We start from the raw sequence: 16,675 nt of genomic DNA on the forward strand, positions 1-16,675 counted from the left end.
ATAAATAAATAAAATAAATAAATCGCTTAATATTGTTTATAGTAACACTATACATTAAAGTACGAGCTCAAATTATGAAGTTAAACTTGACAAAATAAACACTGACACGGTCTCTTTTGAAACTTTCGTTTGTTTAGTTTGTTAAAATTATAGTGAAAATTAATAAGATTTGTTTGATGCGGTCTTGTGTCACTTCCTCGGTCTTAGACGTGATAATGGTAATGATTGCATCCCGAAGAATATCGATGCATGCCAGAGCAAGAACGATGATTTGTGTGTGACGCGGTCCTAAGACAAAGGGTAGAAAAATGTTTGTTATAGCTAAAATATTTAAATATATCAAAATAATTAGACATTAAGTTTTTATCAACATAATTCACGTTTGCAAAGTTCGTGATTGCACGCTGAGGCTATAAGGCCATTTCTCAAATCTAGGCTATGGGTCAATGCAGCTTCGGATTCAGTCAGTAACTTTGGAGGTTCCTGAAGAAGATTTTGGCTGACTAATAATTGTGTGTACTACGGTTATATCATGTTGTCATACAAAAATGCCTGAGAAAACTTCAGGAGTCTTGGGAAAATGTTGAGTGGTGAAATCACAGCAACACTGCAGCCTTGAAGTGTTAATTGTTTACCATGCTTGCAAGTTCAAACCAAACTTCTCACCGTTTAGTGAAGAGGCACTGGTACCTGCATTCGTACCTCCCATCCGTTGTGGTCATTTCAGTGGTTGCTGAAGGGTCAAACGGGAAAAACGGCTGCAGTTTATCCGTTTTCTTTAAACCTTTGTGGTGAAACTATACAAGACACTTTTAATATGTTTGACTTCTTGGACAATATTGTATTTGAGTTTAAATTAGTGCACACATATACTCTGGATCCTTTCCCAATTTGTAAAATCGTGAAAAAAAATTAACTTATCAAAGTTTTACTCCGCAAGTCTCAGCATTATTATCCTTCCATGCTTGTATTTTATTTACTTATAGACCTTTCTGCGCTTGGTTCCGGGCAAACTGCATTTTTGCTAACCACGGCCTGCAAGGTCCAACACTGCAAAAAAGAAGAAGAGTTATTACAGATCACCAAAATATTATTTGATACTTGAAAATACAACATTTGCAACAAAACTACAAAATAATTCCCACACATGCCTTTTTGCTATGTGTTGATGACGTTATGAGGACTTTTTTTGGAAAAATATATTGCCAACCACGGCTTCAAATTATGCGCTTACGGCAGACCACACAAAATGGCGCCAATGTTTACAAACAAAAGAAAGGCCTATTAATTCACAATGGACTTGACATCGCCCCACATCAACTGTTTTATCCAACTGTACATAAAAAAATGAGAATTGTTCACACTGTCTCTTACACAGAGAATGACCGTGCTTTGCAAGCGATCCCAGAACTTCTTCAAATGCAACACATTTAACCAGTCATGTGGCGTCAATCCCGGGGGACGCGACGTATATATCCTCCATTTTTTGGACCGGAGGAGGGGGAGGGGGACTATAGATCCCCCTACTGTTAGTAATTTTGAGGGATTTTTCTAACTTCCCAACCGACCAAAATGTATGCCTACTAAATGGCACTGAAAAAAAGATAAGGCGCGGAAGTATACTAATACTGTAGATCTTTTTCATGAACAGCGCCCCCAGTGTAATGTGGTGTCCAGCCCCCCCCCCCCCCCTCCCCGGCACCAGTGGCGTAGCCAAGGGGGGGGGGGGGGGGCGGCCGCCCCATGAAACCTTGTCGCCCCCCTCCCAACTGAGATTTTGAGTTTCTAAAAAAATTATCATTGATCTACATTGAGCCCCCCCCCCCCCCCCCCCTCATGAAATGTTCCCCACTGAAAAATTCCTGGCTACCCCACTGCCCGGCACAGATTAAGCCACACTCTTTTTAACGAAAACAGTTCTGTTCCAGATTTGTCATTCATAAAAACAAAGTTAATTTGGGACAAACTCTCCAGAAATGCCCACCTTGATGTAAATGTACTTAGACAAAGTTCGTACTTGTTGTTGTCCACTATTATATACTAGTCCTACCGTGTAATTTCCGCGTGGACGATGTCACATGCCTTCATATTGTTGCTGCGGCTAGGGCATAATAAGGTTACGTTTCTCTGCCACATATATTTTTATAAGGCACGCTCAAGTAAATGTAAAATGTTTTCGTAATTTCATGCGCTCACTATCTGTATCTCCTTTAACGTCTGTATGTTTCAAATGCATATTTTGGGGCGTGGAAATTCGCATCGCGTAAGAAAATTTACAAAAAAATAAGAGAATAAACAAATCGGTCAAGCGGTGTCAGCTCAACTCTCCCCCTGGCGCATGGCCAACTCGCCCCTGGACTCTACTATTATGTAGTTTACAAACTTAATTCTGAAAACTGATTTCGATTGATCAAAGAATTACAGTGTAACATGTGGTTTTATAACCTTTAAAACAGTGGCGGCGCCCACATAGCGGTGGAAAAGGCGCGGGTTTTTTTCTCATCCAAAATAATGAATGCAGTTCCGTTAATGGAGTCAATAATTATTTATGTTAAGGCACTTATTGTCACTGCTTGAAAATGTTCGAAGTTTGCGTGGTTACTGGTCAATCAGGTTCAAGCCAGCGGACTCCCTCCCGGGGGAGTTGAGGAGGGGGCGAGTTGGCTAGGGGCGAGTTGGCGAGGGGAGGGTTGGTCAGGGGGTGCGTCAGGCAGGGGGCGAGTTGACCTACAATCGCTCAACCGATGGGAACTCACTGATGGCGCTGATGTGAAATGTGAAAAAAAACATGTATCATGTAAGCTTCATTTCCTGCACTGGCGACCAGCTAGGAAAGTTTGTTTTCATGCACAAAACTGACGAGTATCCGAATTCGTTTTCGCTTTTGTGGCGATGATTGAATACGGCAAGGCACAGTATCATACAATATTGGCTTAGCATGAAAACATCAGCTTTGTTAGTACATAATTATTACGAAACTGAACCCCAATCCTACGTTGGTGACAGTTAACATATCAACTCGACAGTTACTGTCATATACATGTATTTTGAACACGAGAGATATACATACAGACACAATCGGTGCAAAAATCCTTTACTAGTGTTGCAACAAAGAATTATTTTATAAACGTATTGCTATACTTTAGTACTGTGTAAAGTTACTTTGTAAATAAGTGACACTTAAGATCTTGTTCATAATTGTAAAGTTCAAAACACCGTTTTTTTCCAGATATTCAAGCATTTTAAGAAGTAAAATATTGATCTAGTTTTACTAATTCTACAAATTGAAAAGTGTTTTGTTTCATTTTCTCACAAACTTCCCCATGTGCGATATCTCACTATGGTGCTTTAAGGTAGATTTTACCGTTCAATATTCTGTTGTGATCATCAGATAATGCAATTTTTCGCTTTGAACAAGAGAGGGAATATTACCAATAAGAAACTAAATTGAACAGTTCGACATTCTTATGCATCTAAAAGTAAACTAGTAACAAGCATTGACTTAAAATTAATATCAACCTAAACATCCACATGTCTGCTTGTGGTAAAGTGCACTCCTCAGGGACACAGACCCTAGTCATCAGGCTGGACTCAAACATCACAACAACCAATTCAATTGCCGCATCATTTTATGTGGGTTTTTCATTGTCCGACAGCCCGGTTATTCTATTCTCAAACCAATGCTCAGTTCGCTTTTCTTCTGATCATTTATCATACATTTTAATTAAATTCTAAAAAATAACAATAACAGATTAAATTGAACAATTACAGTGTCTATACCGTAGGCCAACTTCTGTTTTTATCAAAATCATCACTATTTCCAATCTATTGACAACCTTAACCTACTTATTTCTGTTTACATTATTACCGTTTTAAAGCTTAAAGACTACTTTTATACCATATTTAAAACTGCAAAAAACGAATTCGAGTTTTCGAACTAAAAAGCTCCATTGTCATCCATTGAAAAGGGAAAAAAATTGTCCACAACTACATATGCACTCTTACTTACAACTTTAATAACTGAATGCCACTTCTAAAGCATCTTTCAAATACATGTAAAACTTGCATTTTGCTACAAAGAACTTGACAAACTAAACACTGAACGACCACTTAAACTCGCATTCAAGTCAGAGATTGTTTCGATGCGATTTTGTGTCTTTTCCTCGGTCTTAGAACTGACGAACATTCAGGATTGCAGCCAGAAGAATGGCGATCCCAGCCAGAGCAAGGGCGATGGTGTGACGCGCTCCTAAGACAAAAGGAAGAAACAAATTAATGATAGCTACAATATCAAATTATCTAAATATAATTAGGCATTTGGTGATCAGTTGTGTCCATCAAACAAGTTCACGTCATCAATTTACTGGGGGGGGGGGGTTCTCAAAGGTTGTGGGCCGCAGTTGCACGACCTTTACGCTGCCACCATTTCAGTCATGCTCCCTGTATTCCTTAAACAGTACTGAGTGATGTGTTTGTGCTAAGAGGAACCAGACTATTTTCCCTTCCAGCCTCGCTTTGGCTTTGATCTGAATGGGAAAAAATCAAGATGGCAGCAGCATGACAATGGTCTATAGCCACGGCTCAGCTTTGGATTCAGACTTCAACAAGCTTAACAACTTAAAATCGACCGTAGCAACAAAATGCTCATGTCGTACAAGATCGAATAGCTTTATAGTCAATGGTACCATGATGGCTTCTTTTATAGAAAATGAAAACATTTTTACTCACCACCCGAAGGGGTTGTCATTGGATTTCCAGCTGAAAGACAAACATAACGTTGTTCAGATAATAATGTGGAAAGTGGCTAAACCTCCACTACATCTCATGCGCAACAAACAAAACCAAACCCAAAAACAAAACATTGAAAGCCGAAACCAAAACAGGCTTGTTTGTTGAGCATCTGTTTAGGGTTACGGCCCTATGTCAAAGAACAAACGGAAGTTTGGACAGAGGGCACAAACATTATTAGCATAACTTATAGTCGATGATTTTTTTTTTCATGCAAGTGGAAACCAAACCATGCCATAAAGTGCTTTCTCTCACCGTTTGGAGAGGCATCGGTACGTGCATTGGTACCTGCATTGGTACCTGCATTGGTACCTGCATTAGTAGTACCACTTCCAACCGTTGTGGCCATGTCAGTGTTTGCTAAAGGTAGGTCAAACGGGAGAAACAGCCATTGTTTACCCGCTATTGTAAAACTTTCGCAAGCTGATTCTTTATCATCTTAAACTCAAACGGCAGACAGCCTTGGCTTCTTAAACAAAACATAGATTCATGACATCTGCTGAGCTGCTATAAGAACCGTTACCCATTTCGTCCTGTGCGTCCTAAAACAAAAGGAAAAACTTACGCTGCTGTGAAGGACCATCGGCGGAAAAGGCCAACTGGGTAGACGTGACATTAGTATAAAAATAGCTGCGGTTTGGCTCCCCTTTCACAATAGTGGCCCTGTCAAGAAAAAAAGGAAGATTTGGAAGGGTACCGACTCAGTGGTAGACTATAAATGGCCTTGCTTGGGCAATTTCAACATTGGTTTCCCTAATAAGTATATTCGCATCAATGTTTAAATTAATTACAAGCATGTTGTCATGAGTGGACCCGTGAGGGCGGTCGAAATTCTGTAAACGTGCGATATCGAACGCTGTACTCTTCATACAAATTGTTTTTCCCGTTTTTCTGTTGATTAATTTGTCTTTTTGCAGTTCATGAGGTGATCGTCATCCCTCTTGAATTTTTTTTTTTCATAAATATAGTATACAAAGGCTCTGACATTGTTTCCTTGCAGAATCCAAAGGCAAAGTTTTAAAGGAATGAAATGAAAAGGGTAGAAGCCAGGTTGTTCTTTCTTACATGAATCGCAGAGGCCCTTCGTCTTGTGCCGGGGCTGTCCATGTTCCTACAATGGTGGATCTTGCATCATTGTTTGAATGCGCCCAAGCGGACTAGATCAAATGAGATTATGTCAAACGGTTATTTTGGTAAGAATCATGTCTTTCGTTGAAAGTTGATTGTCCTTGTCCGGTATCATTAATTATGATTGTCAGATCTATAGTTCGAGGTTGGTGACGTCTTTTGAAAAGCCGAAAGGTAGTTTTTTTTTTATAATTCGGACGTCGAGTGGAGTGCCGCTTGATAATATAAAGAAAGCCGAAAGGTACTTTTTATGGCTTTGTCACACGAGGGAACTTCCAAGGGAATTGTTCCTGTCAATCTTCAAGAATTAAGAAAACAAAGGGCGAATTTCAACTTTCAGTCTAGGACTTGAATACGAACTGCATGTTTCGAGTGTGTGTACTGCGACTTATGCTGTGCATTGAGTTGTCTCCAAGTTATCAGGAAAAACTGTTTCATGTGAGTTTGCTTTTTAGGTCTTTTTATACATAATTAAAAGAGCCTTATTTTGTGCCATGGTTTACAAGCAACCATTTTGGTGCACGCCGGTGAGAAAAAATTAAGCCAAGCGATTTTCTTTTAGATGTCTTACATTGGCAACGGTGTGGCACATGAGCAGCTGGGTGTTGGCGGTTTGATTGGAGAACGTTCCTATGGCAACGTCGTTGTCCCGAGCTGGATCGGCGCGCCGAGCTTGGATGAAAAACCCCTTGAACTGGTTGCCGCCCGTTCCGGCGATAGTTACTATGGTAACGAAGGAAAATACAGTCTCGTAAAACGTTTATTTAGGCATGCACTATATGCCGTTTATTTTTAAATTAAAAAAAAAATTACTCTCAAAGAGTCGGACGGAATTCGCAGCTCATGTATCTTTTTAATCGTGATCACGGTGTGTTCTGTGAGAGCGTGTGCATGTAGGTCTATGCCTGTCTACAGTTTAAATATATAATATCGAATTGGAAGTTGACATTAGACGTATTGATGGTGAGGAATACAAAAACAGTTCCCATTCCATCGCTAACATTTTAAGTTTTAGATATTTTGCAATAATATATTTTGCATATTTTAGTCCACTACACTTCAAGATACAAGTCCTGCCGAATGCAAAACAAGTAATGAATTATTGTCTCCAGCTTGCATAAGTTCATCCAAATTTAGTTGATAATTTCTTTTCCTTTAACCCATTACTTTCACTATTGATACTGTGTATCGATTATGCCAGCTTGAATAATAATTATTTACCAGGGGCGGATCCAGGAATTTTCGGGGGGGGGGGGGGGGGGTCACCAGCAAAAAGAATCAGAAAATGTAAACAGGTTTTTTTTTTCCGGAAAAAAAGGCCTCCGTAAAATCAAAAACTGGGGGGGGGGGGGGGGGGGGGGGGGGGGCTGGTACCATATTTCAATAGGGGGCGCCGTTCAAATTCGACTTATTTTTTTGGAATTTGTATGATTTTTTTTTTAAGAGCTGGGTTTTTTGTTTCCCCCCCCCCCCCCCCCCCCTCTGGATCCGCGCCTATTTACGTCACTGCTATCGCGGGTATACAAAATAAACACAAATTGAGTGCATGACTAAATTAATTGGTGTATGGTACCCAAGCTTTCACAGGCAAACTCTATCCTGAATCCACAATACCTGTAGCCTTGGTCAATGCTCTCGTCGTTATTAGTCCCGTACGCGGTCAATCGTCGGCATAATCCTCACGCGCTATGCACATGCATGTAAAAATACAGCGCGAACAGCGACCTCATGCGGCCACTATTTTTTATGCAAATCAGTTGAGGACGATCTCGAGCCTTGGTTCAATCGTCGGCAAAAGCTGATGTTTTTCTTTATTTTGCGCTGGATTTCTAGCGCACGACCTCGTATGCGAATACAGATAAGTGTAGGCGGGGCTAATATGTGGAGTGTCCAATCACACCTCGGTAAATCCGGACGTCATCAAATTATTTGCAGCTATTCGCCTTTTTCGGACGTGACAGGAACCACAGTTTTTGTGCATTGGTGCCGTGTGCAGAGACACACAACGTGTACGTGTGTATGGATTATGTGCGGTGACACGTTTCACTATGCAAGTTTCCACGCAACGATTGACCAATAAGAAAACGACATTTAAGGCCAGCCAAGGCTATTAACATAATGAGCACCACCCCCAAAACCTCACATGAACGATTGAACCAAGGCTCGAGATCGTCCCCAACTGATTTGCATATAAAAATAGTGGCCGCGTGAGGTCGCTGTTCGCGCTGTAATTTTACATGCATGTGCATAGCGCGTGAGGATATATGCCGACGATTGACCGCGTACAGGACGAATAACGACGAGAGCATTGACCAAGGCTACAATACCTGTCAAGGAGCCACCCGGGGTATACTCGCTCGCTGTCGCAGTGATGGTGTAGGGGGGACTGTTTTGGTCGGTGGCATTACTAACCCCTCCGTTATGACCGGTTGGGATCATGTTGGTGCACAGGGTAGGATTTGACGATCCAACTGGAGGGCCGGCGGAATATCCGAAGACGGTGGGAACCAGACACAGTAGAATTGCGAGCTTCATTTTTCTTGCAGGGTGTTTCAGCGATCGAAAGTTAAGCTCTGAAGAAATTAGAAGCCTAAATAAATTTGCCAAGTCATATAACAGATGAAAACATTTTTCAAAATTGAAATAAATCATGATATGGTAACTGTGTTACATAGACACTGGTGTTTTTTGTTTGAAAATATTCAGCCCTAACCTCCCAAACTCAATTAAAATCCACCCCCCCCCCCCCCCCCCCCCCCTTTGTTGAATTTTGTGGGACTTGGTCCTGCAGGGATGGTTTGACTAATTAGCATTGATGGAGTATGATGGACTTGGGCCTGGACAAGGGCGGATCCAGAACACAATTTTGGAGGGGGCCAAAAAAATTTCTGGTCCCCCCAAAAAGTGGGTCCAAAAAATTACGGCGTGGAGTTCGGGGCCCGCTTAAGGGCCCCGAATTTTTTTTTGATTCTAGATGCTCTGTGGTGCGATCTGAGGCAATTTCTGACCACTTTAACCAATGTTTTTTGCCTGCCTTCATTGCGATGTCACATACAAAAATTTAAAAAATTGGTTTCGTTTTTTTTTTGGAGGGGGGGGGGGGCCATGGCCCCCTTTGGCCCCCCTGGATCCGCCCTCGGGCCTGGAGGCCTGAAGCAGTGCTCAGGGAATCTGAGTGATTTTGCCTATACATCCTGTAATGTTGTTGCCATAAGCCATATGAAGTCTGAGGCAATTTCTGACCACTTTAACCAATGTTTTTTGAGGAAAAGATGGTGGTGTACTCATTGCCTGCCTTTATTGCGATGTCACATAAAAAAATTTAAAAAATTGGTTTCGTTTTTTTGGGGGGGGGGGGGGGGGCCATGGCCCCCTTTGGCCCCCCTGGATCCGCCCTCGGGCCTGGAGGCCTGAAGCAGTGCTAAGGGAATCTGATTGATTTTGCCTATACATCCTGTAATGTTGTTGCCATAAGCCATAGGAAGTCCATCAATATCCACCGGTACTGCAGTGGTGGATTCCATTATGCCATGTATTGGAAGCAGAGTGAGTGATGGATTTTGGTGGACCGTGTCCAGCACGTAGTAAAAAACAGTAGGGAATTAGCTAAGGGTTAAGGAAGAACATTCTAAGGAAATCTCAGGAAAAAAATATGCCGATTAATGGAAATTCAATGTTCAAGCCCGCGGGAACAGGGGGTGCTGTGGGTGCTGCAGCACCCCCAACTTTTTGGATTAGGGTGCTGGAATATGCTTCAGCACCTATACTCCCGGGAAAAAATGTGTTCCAGCCAGTAGTGTTCTATGACGTTGAAATTGCGCCGCTACGCTATACATCATGCTGGCTCTACAAATATGTCCTTCGTTTTGTTCGTTTCTAGTTTTGCCGCGGCTAAGCGCAGCGATTCGAACGTCTAGCACAAACACTGTAAAATATCAAGAGGAGGTATTTTCTAAATTTTCAGGCAGTGCAGAATCGATATTTTTCTCAATGTATCTAAAACCATGACACGTCTATGATATTTCTGCCATTATGGAAGCTTTGACCCGTCGAAAGCAATAACCTCGGCCATGACAATGGTGGCAAAGTTGATTATGCTTGCCAGGATTTTTTTCATTCGATCTTTCAATCTTTCAAAACTAGTCATTCTTTACGCCAATTTCAGTATAGTTTCTTTTAATAAAAAAAATCTATTCATGTTTTACCCTCCGGCATGCAAGTTTTTTCCTCATAAACACTCAGTAGACCGATAAATCATTGCTTATAGCCCCAAACTTGCCATCTACCGATCATAAACATAAAAATGCATTTGGTCTGTTAGTCTTTTATATTTGCCATTCCCTGTAACAAACAAATAACACTGCAAATATATCAAGAGCTACATCGTTTGGTGAGTTAGAACTAGGCCTATGCGAATATTTTTATGAACAGAAATTCATCCGCTTCCACTGGACCCATTTTTTTTAACTTGAACCAAAAAACATCCTTTCGGGTTTTATAAGTTTCAGTATATACTTCAGTATATTTCATCACAGTGCATCCAGAATCCAACATTTTTCGGGGCCTTAAAGCAGGCCCCTGGCCATGGGCGTCGCGAGGGGGGGGGGGGGGCAAGGGGGGGGCACTTGCCCCCCCCCCCCCTGGAAAAGCAAAAAAAAAAAAAAAAAAGGAAGAAAAAAAAAGAAAAAAAAAAAAAGAAAAAGAGGCGCAAAGACAAAGTGGTGTAATTTTAATGATCTGGGGGGGGGGCAAAATGTCCCTGCCCCCCCCTCTAAAACTGATAAATCGAGAATGTGTTGAGAAATACAAGCATTTTTTGGCAAAATCTTTTTTTGCCCCCCTCTAGAAAAAATCCTGGCGACGCCCATGCCCCTGGCCCTGTGGCCCCACGCCGTAAGGGCTCGGAAAACAAAACGTACACGAAGGAATTTACTAAATGTAAGAAAGCAGCCTTGTAAAAAAATATTTACATGCGATGTCATGCATAATGATACAATTCTTTTTCCAGAATTAAATGAAACAAAAAATTGAGATAAAAATACAGGGTTCTCGACTTTTCAGTACAGTGGAAACGTTATAAGAGCAACAGTATATTCTAAACAAAAAAGTGAAATTAATTGTCTTTATCATCTCAAAAAAACTTTTACTAAAAAAGTCATACGAAAGTGGCCAGGAATCGCCTCATATTGCACCACAGAGCATCCATATTCCAAAACTTTTCGGGGCCCTTTAAGCCACGCCGTAAGGGATTTGCGCTCCGCGTTCGAATTAAATTTGTCCGTCCTTTAGAAATTCCAGCACCCCCTTGCAAACTTTGTTCCAGCGGGCTTGCCAATGTTGTAAAGTGATCGGAACACTGTCTATAATCTAAGGCACAGGAACATGTCTTCAAGAGACCATCATTATTGACGTCACCCAGTCTAGATGAATTTCCTGACACTGCTTTCTTTTTACCATATGCTCATCAAGCCGCACACTGAATGTCCCTGAAGCTTCCCTTCGAAAATACACGTAACCATGGTGATATCAAGTGTTTTATTCATAATGATGATGCCTATAGATACGGTCGATTTGTTCACAATGCACACTCCACGGCAAAGACCTTGATATACTGCTGACTAATTATGGCAGTACCATTGCCGCCTTGTGAAATTTTGGATGTTTACTAGGAAGACTACTGATATAGCAATTTTCATAGGCTGTATACAAAATGAAGTTGCAAAAACTCAAATGCGAGCCCGTCAGGGTATTTGAACCGCATTCTCTACCGATAAATAGCTTTTGACGGAAATGCCTAGAGCCGTGCCATTTTGCACTTTTGTTGAAAGGTTACCTGGAGAGAAAAAAATGTTTCTTTTTTTATCGTGTTCAGAGACCATGGTTCTGGTTATAGGCGAGTATGCCACATAGGTGTATGTCCTCATTGTGTGAACCGGATTGATACGTAATTCACATAGGCAGGCCCAAAACGACAAACACAAAGCATGTTTGTAAAGGCAAAAATTACAGTCTGGTCGTAATTTTACCTTTAGATGAAAAACATTGAATGGTGCCTTTATCTGACCTTATAGCTACAGGTATACTGTTTGCACGCAATAGTTTTTTTTTATCAGCGTTAGAGACATCATTGGCTCAAGTATTCTGGGCGTTTCAGCCTACAATTTTTCCTTTGTCAGTTTGTTGACAAAACGGCAAGGGAACAAAGACAGTCCTCACACGTATTTCTCGGTCAGCAAATATTCCACTAAAAAACTTGCAAAAGAACTACGTAAATTCGAACATACAATAAAATGACGGGTTTAAAGTTTGGTCGAGCCAGCACGGACAACGTATAAAGTACATGTTATTGGCTAGTAACTGTAAAAATTTCACGTAATTTGCATTATCTGTTTACAAGATAATATGTCTGTTTTAATACAACCATCACGAAATTCAGCTGTCCACCACTGATCGGTTACCGTTGTACGCATTGATGAATGTCCTTCAAATACAATGAAACACATTATGATGTTTTCCCACCTCTATGAATGAACCGAAATGTGCACAGGAAAACAGACCAAAAAAATCACTATCATCATTTCAGAATAAAAAAGACTTTTTTTCTCCCCTTATATTCAAAACATAAAATCTGACAGTCGGTCTTGACTCAAATCATAACAATATTATTTGTAGTTGGAGGCCTGTGTCTAATATCTGGTCCTCACGTTTAGCTCAATACATGAAGTTTCGAAAGGCATTCCACGGACAGCTGTAAAAGTGGGTTCTTTTATTAGTAAAATATGCATAACTTCCCATAGCACGGATCAATTTCAGTTACAATGTATTTCCTTTTTCAAAAGAGTGGAAGAACATGCTCGTTTAATCTGTGATTCACGTTGATGTATCAAATTTAATAGCTTTTTAAGGGGGAAATAATTAATCCAGATCAGGGAAAGATTTCCATATACGAAGTTCACTAATTTTCCTCTGTATTGACTAACAAGCCCCCAGATAGCAATTTCATGTCATCAATTTGAGCAGTGAGAAAATACAAGCATTTTCTGAATTTTTCAGTCCAATCTCATAGGGTTTGTACACAGGGTGTTGAGTGAACTTCGTATATGGAAATCTTTCCCTGAGATCAGTTTCTTTTTGACTCGTCTGTACCGATATTTGAGTGAATATTCATACGGTAATATGATAATAATAATAGGACTAAATACTGGAGCCAAAATCTCACCGAAACATTCTCGACATTTTCTAGGCGATTTCATAACCACTATTTAACGACATTACAAATCATATTTGAACATGAAATCCAAGAATTACCGTACTTCAGCAATATTACATGGATATCGCAATAATTCATTACTATTTAAGTGTGCAAGTGGGGTTTTGGGGGTTAAATTTAAACTGAACTGTTTATTGACGGTGGAAGCATCAGCTTTCTGTCAGCCTCCACAATTCTTCGCCAGATTTCGGTTTTGTATTTTTCTTCATTTATCATAAATAAACTTGACAATATCAAAATGAGTGTTTTCTAGTTCTGCATATAGGATATGGTGTTGGTGTATACATTGTAAATCCACATATTTGTATACTGTACATGTTTCTCTTGCACGGAGATATCTGGTCCAAAATGATGACCAGAATTTCTCCAAATAACACCTTCAACGAAAACACATTAGTTTAATTTCGGATTTGGTAATAAAAACAAAGAAACTTACCCCAATACGAGACAAACCTTCCAGCATGCAGTACAACGATGAGGAATAAACCACTCCCAATAAGTTCGTGCTTCCTGGTACCACACTACTGGGCCTACTGTGTAACATCCGTATGGCAATGTCACATGCCTTTTATTGTTCCTGAAGCTAGAGCATTATAAGGTTATGTTTCTCTGCATTTTCATCGCATCACTTCATCACATTGCTTGGTGTTCCAACTTCCATAATTAGTGAACTAAAGATGGTATCAGCATGCTCTTTTCAAATCTGCAATAAAACATTTTTTTGACCAGGGTCGACAAACGACTCATGTAGCTTGATCGCATTCGTTTAAATATCTTAATGTTTAATATGCATGTTTTTGGCTGTAAAAAATCGTATCGCGTAATCAATACGACTGAACCAACACCCAAGAAACAATATTTTTCTTTTTACAAAACCTAATGGAAACCTGCCTATGACCAAGGACGAGATGAATGCTATTCTATTAAAAAGAATAGGTCAAGCGATGTGAGCATACTAGGTGGGCGTTGATGTGACTGGTACTGGTAGACAAACATGTACGTTTAATACCATTTCCAGCATACAATGTACATGTGTATGTATTTTGTAGGCGATTGACTATAGCTAGAAAAACTGGTATTCTCAATCTCATGCATAAAATCTGATGAATAGGCCTATCCCAATTCGCATTCGCTTTGTGCGATGATTGAATAGGGCATGGCAAATTCGATCATTATGGCTTAGCGTCGGTTTGGACATTCGTCGATGGTTTTATTTTACTTGTGCGAACTTTATTTCTCTCAATTGAATAATTACCAAAAAATGTATTTTCTGTAAGTTGATAACTCAGTCTGGCAGTTGGACAAAAACAAGCTTCACATGCGCGGATTAAGGGGGAGGGGGAGTTGACCCCATCCCCTGCTCTGACACCAAACCAAAAACAATTATGACAATAATGCATCAGTAACAATGTCATGCATTATCTATTATGTCCGCCTGTCCGCAACAATCGTACATAAAAAAAATCTGACTAGTCCGACCCCCCTGCTAAAATTCCAAGATCCGCCCCTCCTCCGGTTTATTGACCTACTCATATATATTATTTCACAGAGAATTGACACTTTTTCCATGTTTTCCTTGTACATTGTATTTTACTGGTTTTATAATAATAATAATATGGAAAGAACCCTGAAACTTTAACCACTCAGAATTGATCAAGGTCAAGATTATAGTTTATTCAGATGGTAACGGTACACATGTATACATACATCTATGTACAAGACGCTATGTGGAAACTGATCTAAAAAATGAGAAACCATCACCGTGTAGCCTAGAGGCCGAGATAACACCAATAACAACACAACCAAAAAAATAAGCAAGGTGGAAGTTGAGAACTTCGAGGAAAGGTAACATGAAAGTTGATATTAAATTAAATAACAAATCTGACCGATGCTGGAACTTTGCCGTGTTCAAATAATGACGACCCGGGAAAGCAAGGCAGTGAAGCATGCTGCAAAAACTGCAGTGTTAAATTTGGACCATTGGTATCTATATAGGACCATCTGGTGTTAAATTTAACTATGGTGTTGTCCTATATAGATACCGGATGATGTTAAATTAACACTACAGTTTTTGCATATATGAAGCATAGAATTCGGATTATTTCACACAGTTGACAAACATTTCCGGGAAGTGCACCTGTTTCACTTTCAGGGCCATAACTAGACCGGAATTCGTTTGGAGTCCGATTTCACCAAATGATACGTTCACAACATGAGGATGTTACACAGCAACTCTAGCGGCCTGAACCTATTTTAAAGGTGTTTCGGTTTTGTTTACAGCACGCTTCATTCCAATCAAGCGTAGGCCTAAACTTGCTCATGGAGCAAATTTAGCTATTTTATGCGATGGGTAAAATTCAGCGGCAAACCGTCATAAGAAATGTGCACCTTGTGAATTTGCTTGCTTAATACTGTACATGACGAATTTTGCCAATTAGTTAAAGTTATCTCGAAATAATTTACAAAAAAAACCCCATGATTTTTTCATTGTTTATCCTAAACATGTCATATTTACGGGCCTTAAAAGCAGCACTATCAGCGCTTTTATTAAACACTAAAAATTAATTAATCATGATCATACAGACAATGTTATCGGATTTTTGTAAAACCAAATGTACCTCTAGTTCTGGTGGCCACACCTGTCTTCACATGAATTTTTTGTTTTTCTGGGCCATGAACTAAAAGACAAAAACAACCATGTTGTTTATTCTGACTTAAGAATACATACACAAAGAACCAACAAGAAGACACATTTTCTTAAAGAGAGTGAAGTTTCAAAGAATATTAACTTCATAAATATTACGAATTCGGAAAATTGAATTAATAAAAACAAACAGTTACAAACATGTAGAACAAGTGACAAATTAATGACCACTTCCTTTAATTTTTTTGTCTCGACTTTACATCTACCTCTCTAGACTCTCAAAAACGAGCCGTGAATAAAGTCCAGAAGAAATTGTGCGAGTTTCAAAAATGGTGATAATTGGGGGACAAAGACTGCCAAAGTAGATCTGTGAACAGAATTCGTATTCTTCTATCATACGTCTTGCGTGTCTTTATAGGGCTTGGCAGGTTTGTAAAAACCAATGCGACATCATTTACGTCTCCAAAATACCGTCTGGCAGATTATTGTCGTCACAATGCCACACCACGTGACGCATCGTGTGTGAGGTGTCGGGGATTGAGGGCGCTTCCCACCGATCTCGCGACAGAGCACTTTACGACTTCGAAAAAGCTCCCAGAAATCAGAGGATCCAACACTAATTTATTTCATTTTTTTGCAGTGTGATCACACTTTTGTTTTCAATTTCTGACCTAGTTGCAGGATATTACAAAACAATTGTTGACTGCTGTGACGTGGCAAATGTGATTGAGGAGGAAAACTTCGCACGTAATGAAAGACAAGAAATGGGCATCCAAGGAACAAGTTGTGCTAGGATACAGGTCGAAATGAATGAACATGTACATGGGCAATTCCACGATTACTCA

At 40.0% G+C, this 16,675-nt stretch overlaps 1 protein-coding gene across 2 annotated transcripts; it reads right to left on the reverse strand.

Annotated features, from left to right (window-relative positions):
- Positions 1-3,026: 3,026 nt before the first annotated feature.
- LOC119723693 (putative ferric-chelate reductase 1) lies at positions 3,027-13,782 on the reverse strand. 2 transcript variants are annotated; one of them, XM_038194488.1, is made up of 7 exons: positions 13,623-13,782; positions 8,244-8,506; positions 6,488-6,639; positions 5,854-5,945; positions 5,354-5,451; positions 4,729-4,758; positions 3,027-4,249 (listed from the first exon to the last, which is right to left on the reverse strand). In XM_038194488.1, exons 2-7 carry the CDS (start codon positions 8,449-8,451, stop codon positions 4,170-4,172), a joined length of 660 nt encoding a protein of 219 aa, XP_038050416.1. In that variant the 5' UTR covers positions 8,452-8,506; positions 13,623-13,782; the 3' UTR covers positions 3,027-4,169. The 2 variants fall into 2 exon arrangements, with proteins under 2 accessions (XP_038050416.1, XP_038050415.1); XM_038194487.1 differs by having other exon boundaries at positions 8,244-8,489; positions 13,623-13,781.
- Positions 13,783-16,675: the final 2,893 nt, after the last annotated feature.

The sequence above is a fragment of the Patiria miniata genome, unplaced genomic scaffold (genome assembly GCF_015706575.1).
Source record: "Patiria miniata isolate m_02_andy unplaced genomic scaffold, ASM1570657v1 HiC_scaffold_17, whole genome shotgun sequence".
Classification (NCBI taxonomy): domain Eukaryota; kingdom Metazoa; phylum Echinodermata; class Asteroidea; order Valvatida; family Asterinidae; genus Patiria; species Patiria miniata.

Coding starts and splice junctions, on each gene's coding strand:
- LOC119723693 (XM_038194488.1), bottom strand. CDS start 8,451: ATGAAGCTCGCAATTCTACTGTGTCTGGTTCCCACCGTCTTCGGATAT. Junction 6,640..8,243: donor CCCGGGTGGCTCCTTGACAG/GTATTGTAGCCT, acceptor TCGTTACCATAG/TAACTATCGCCGGAACGGGC. Junction 5,452..5,853: donor GAAGGGCCTCTGCGATTCAT/GTAAGAAAGAAC, acceptor TTTTCTTGACAG/GGCCACTATTGTGAAAGGGG.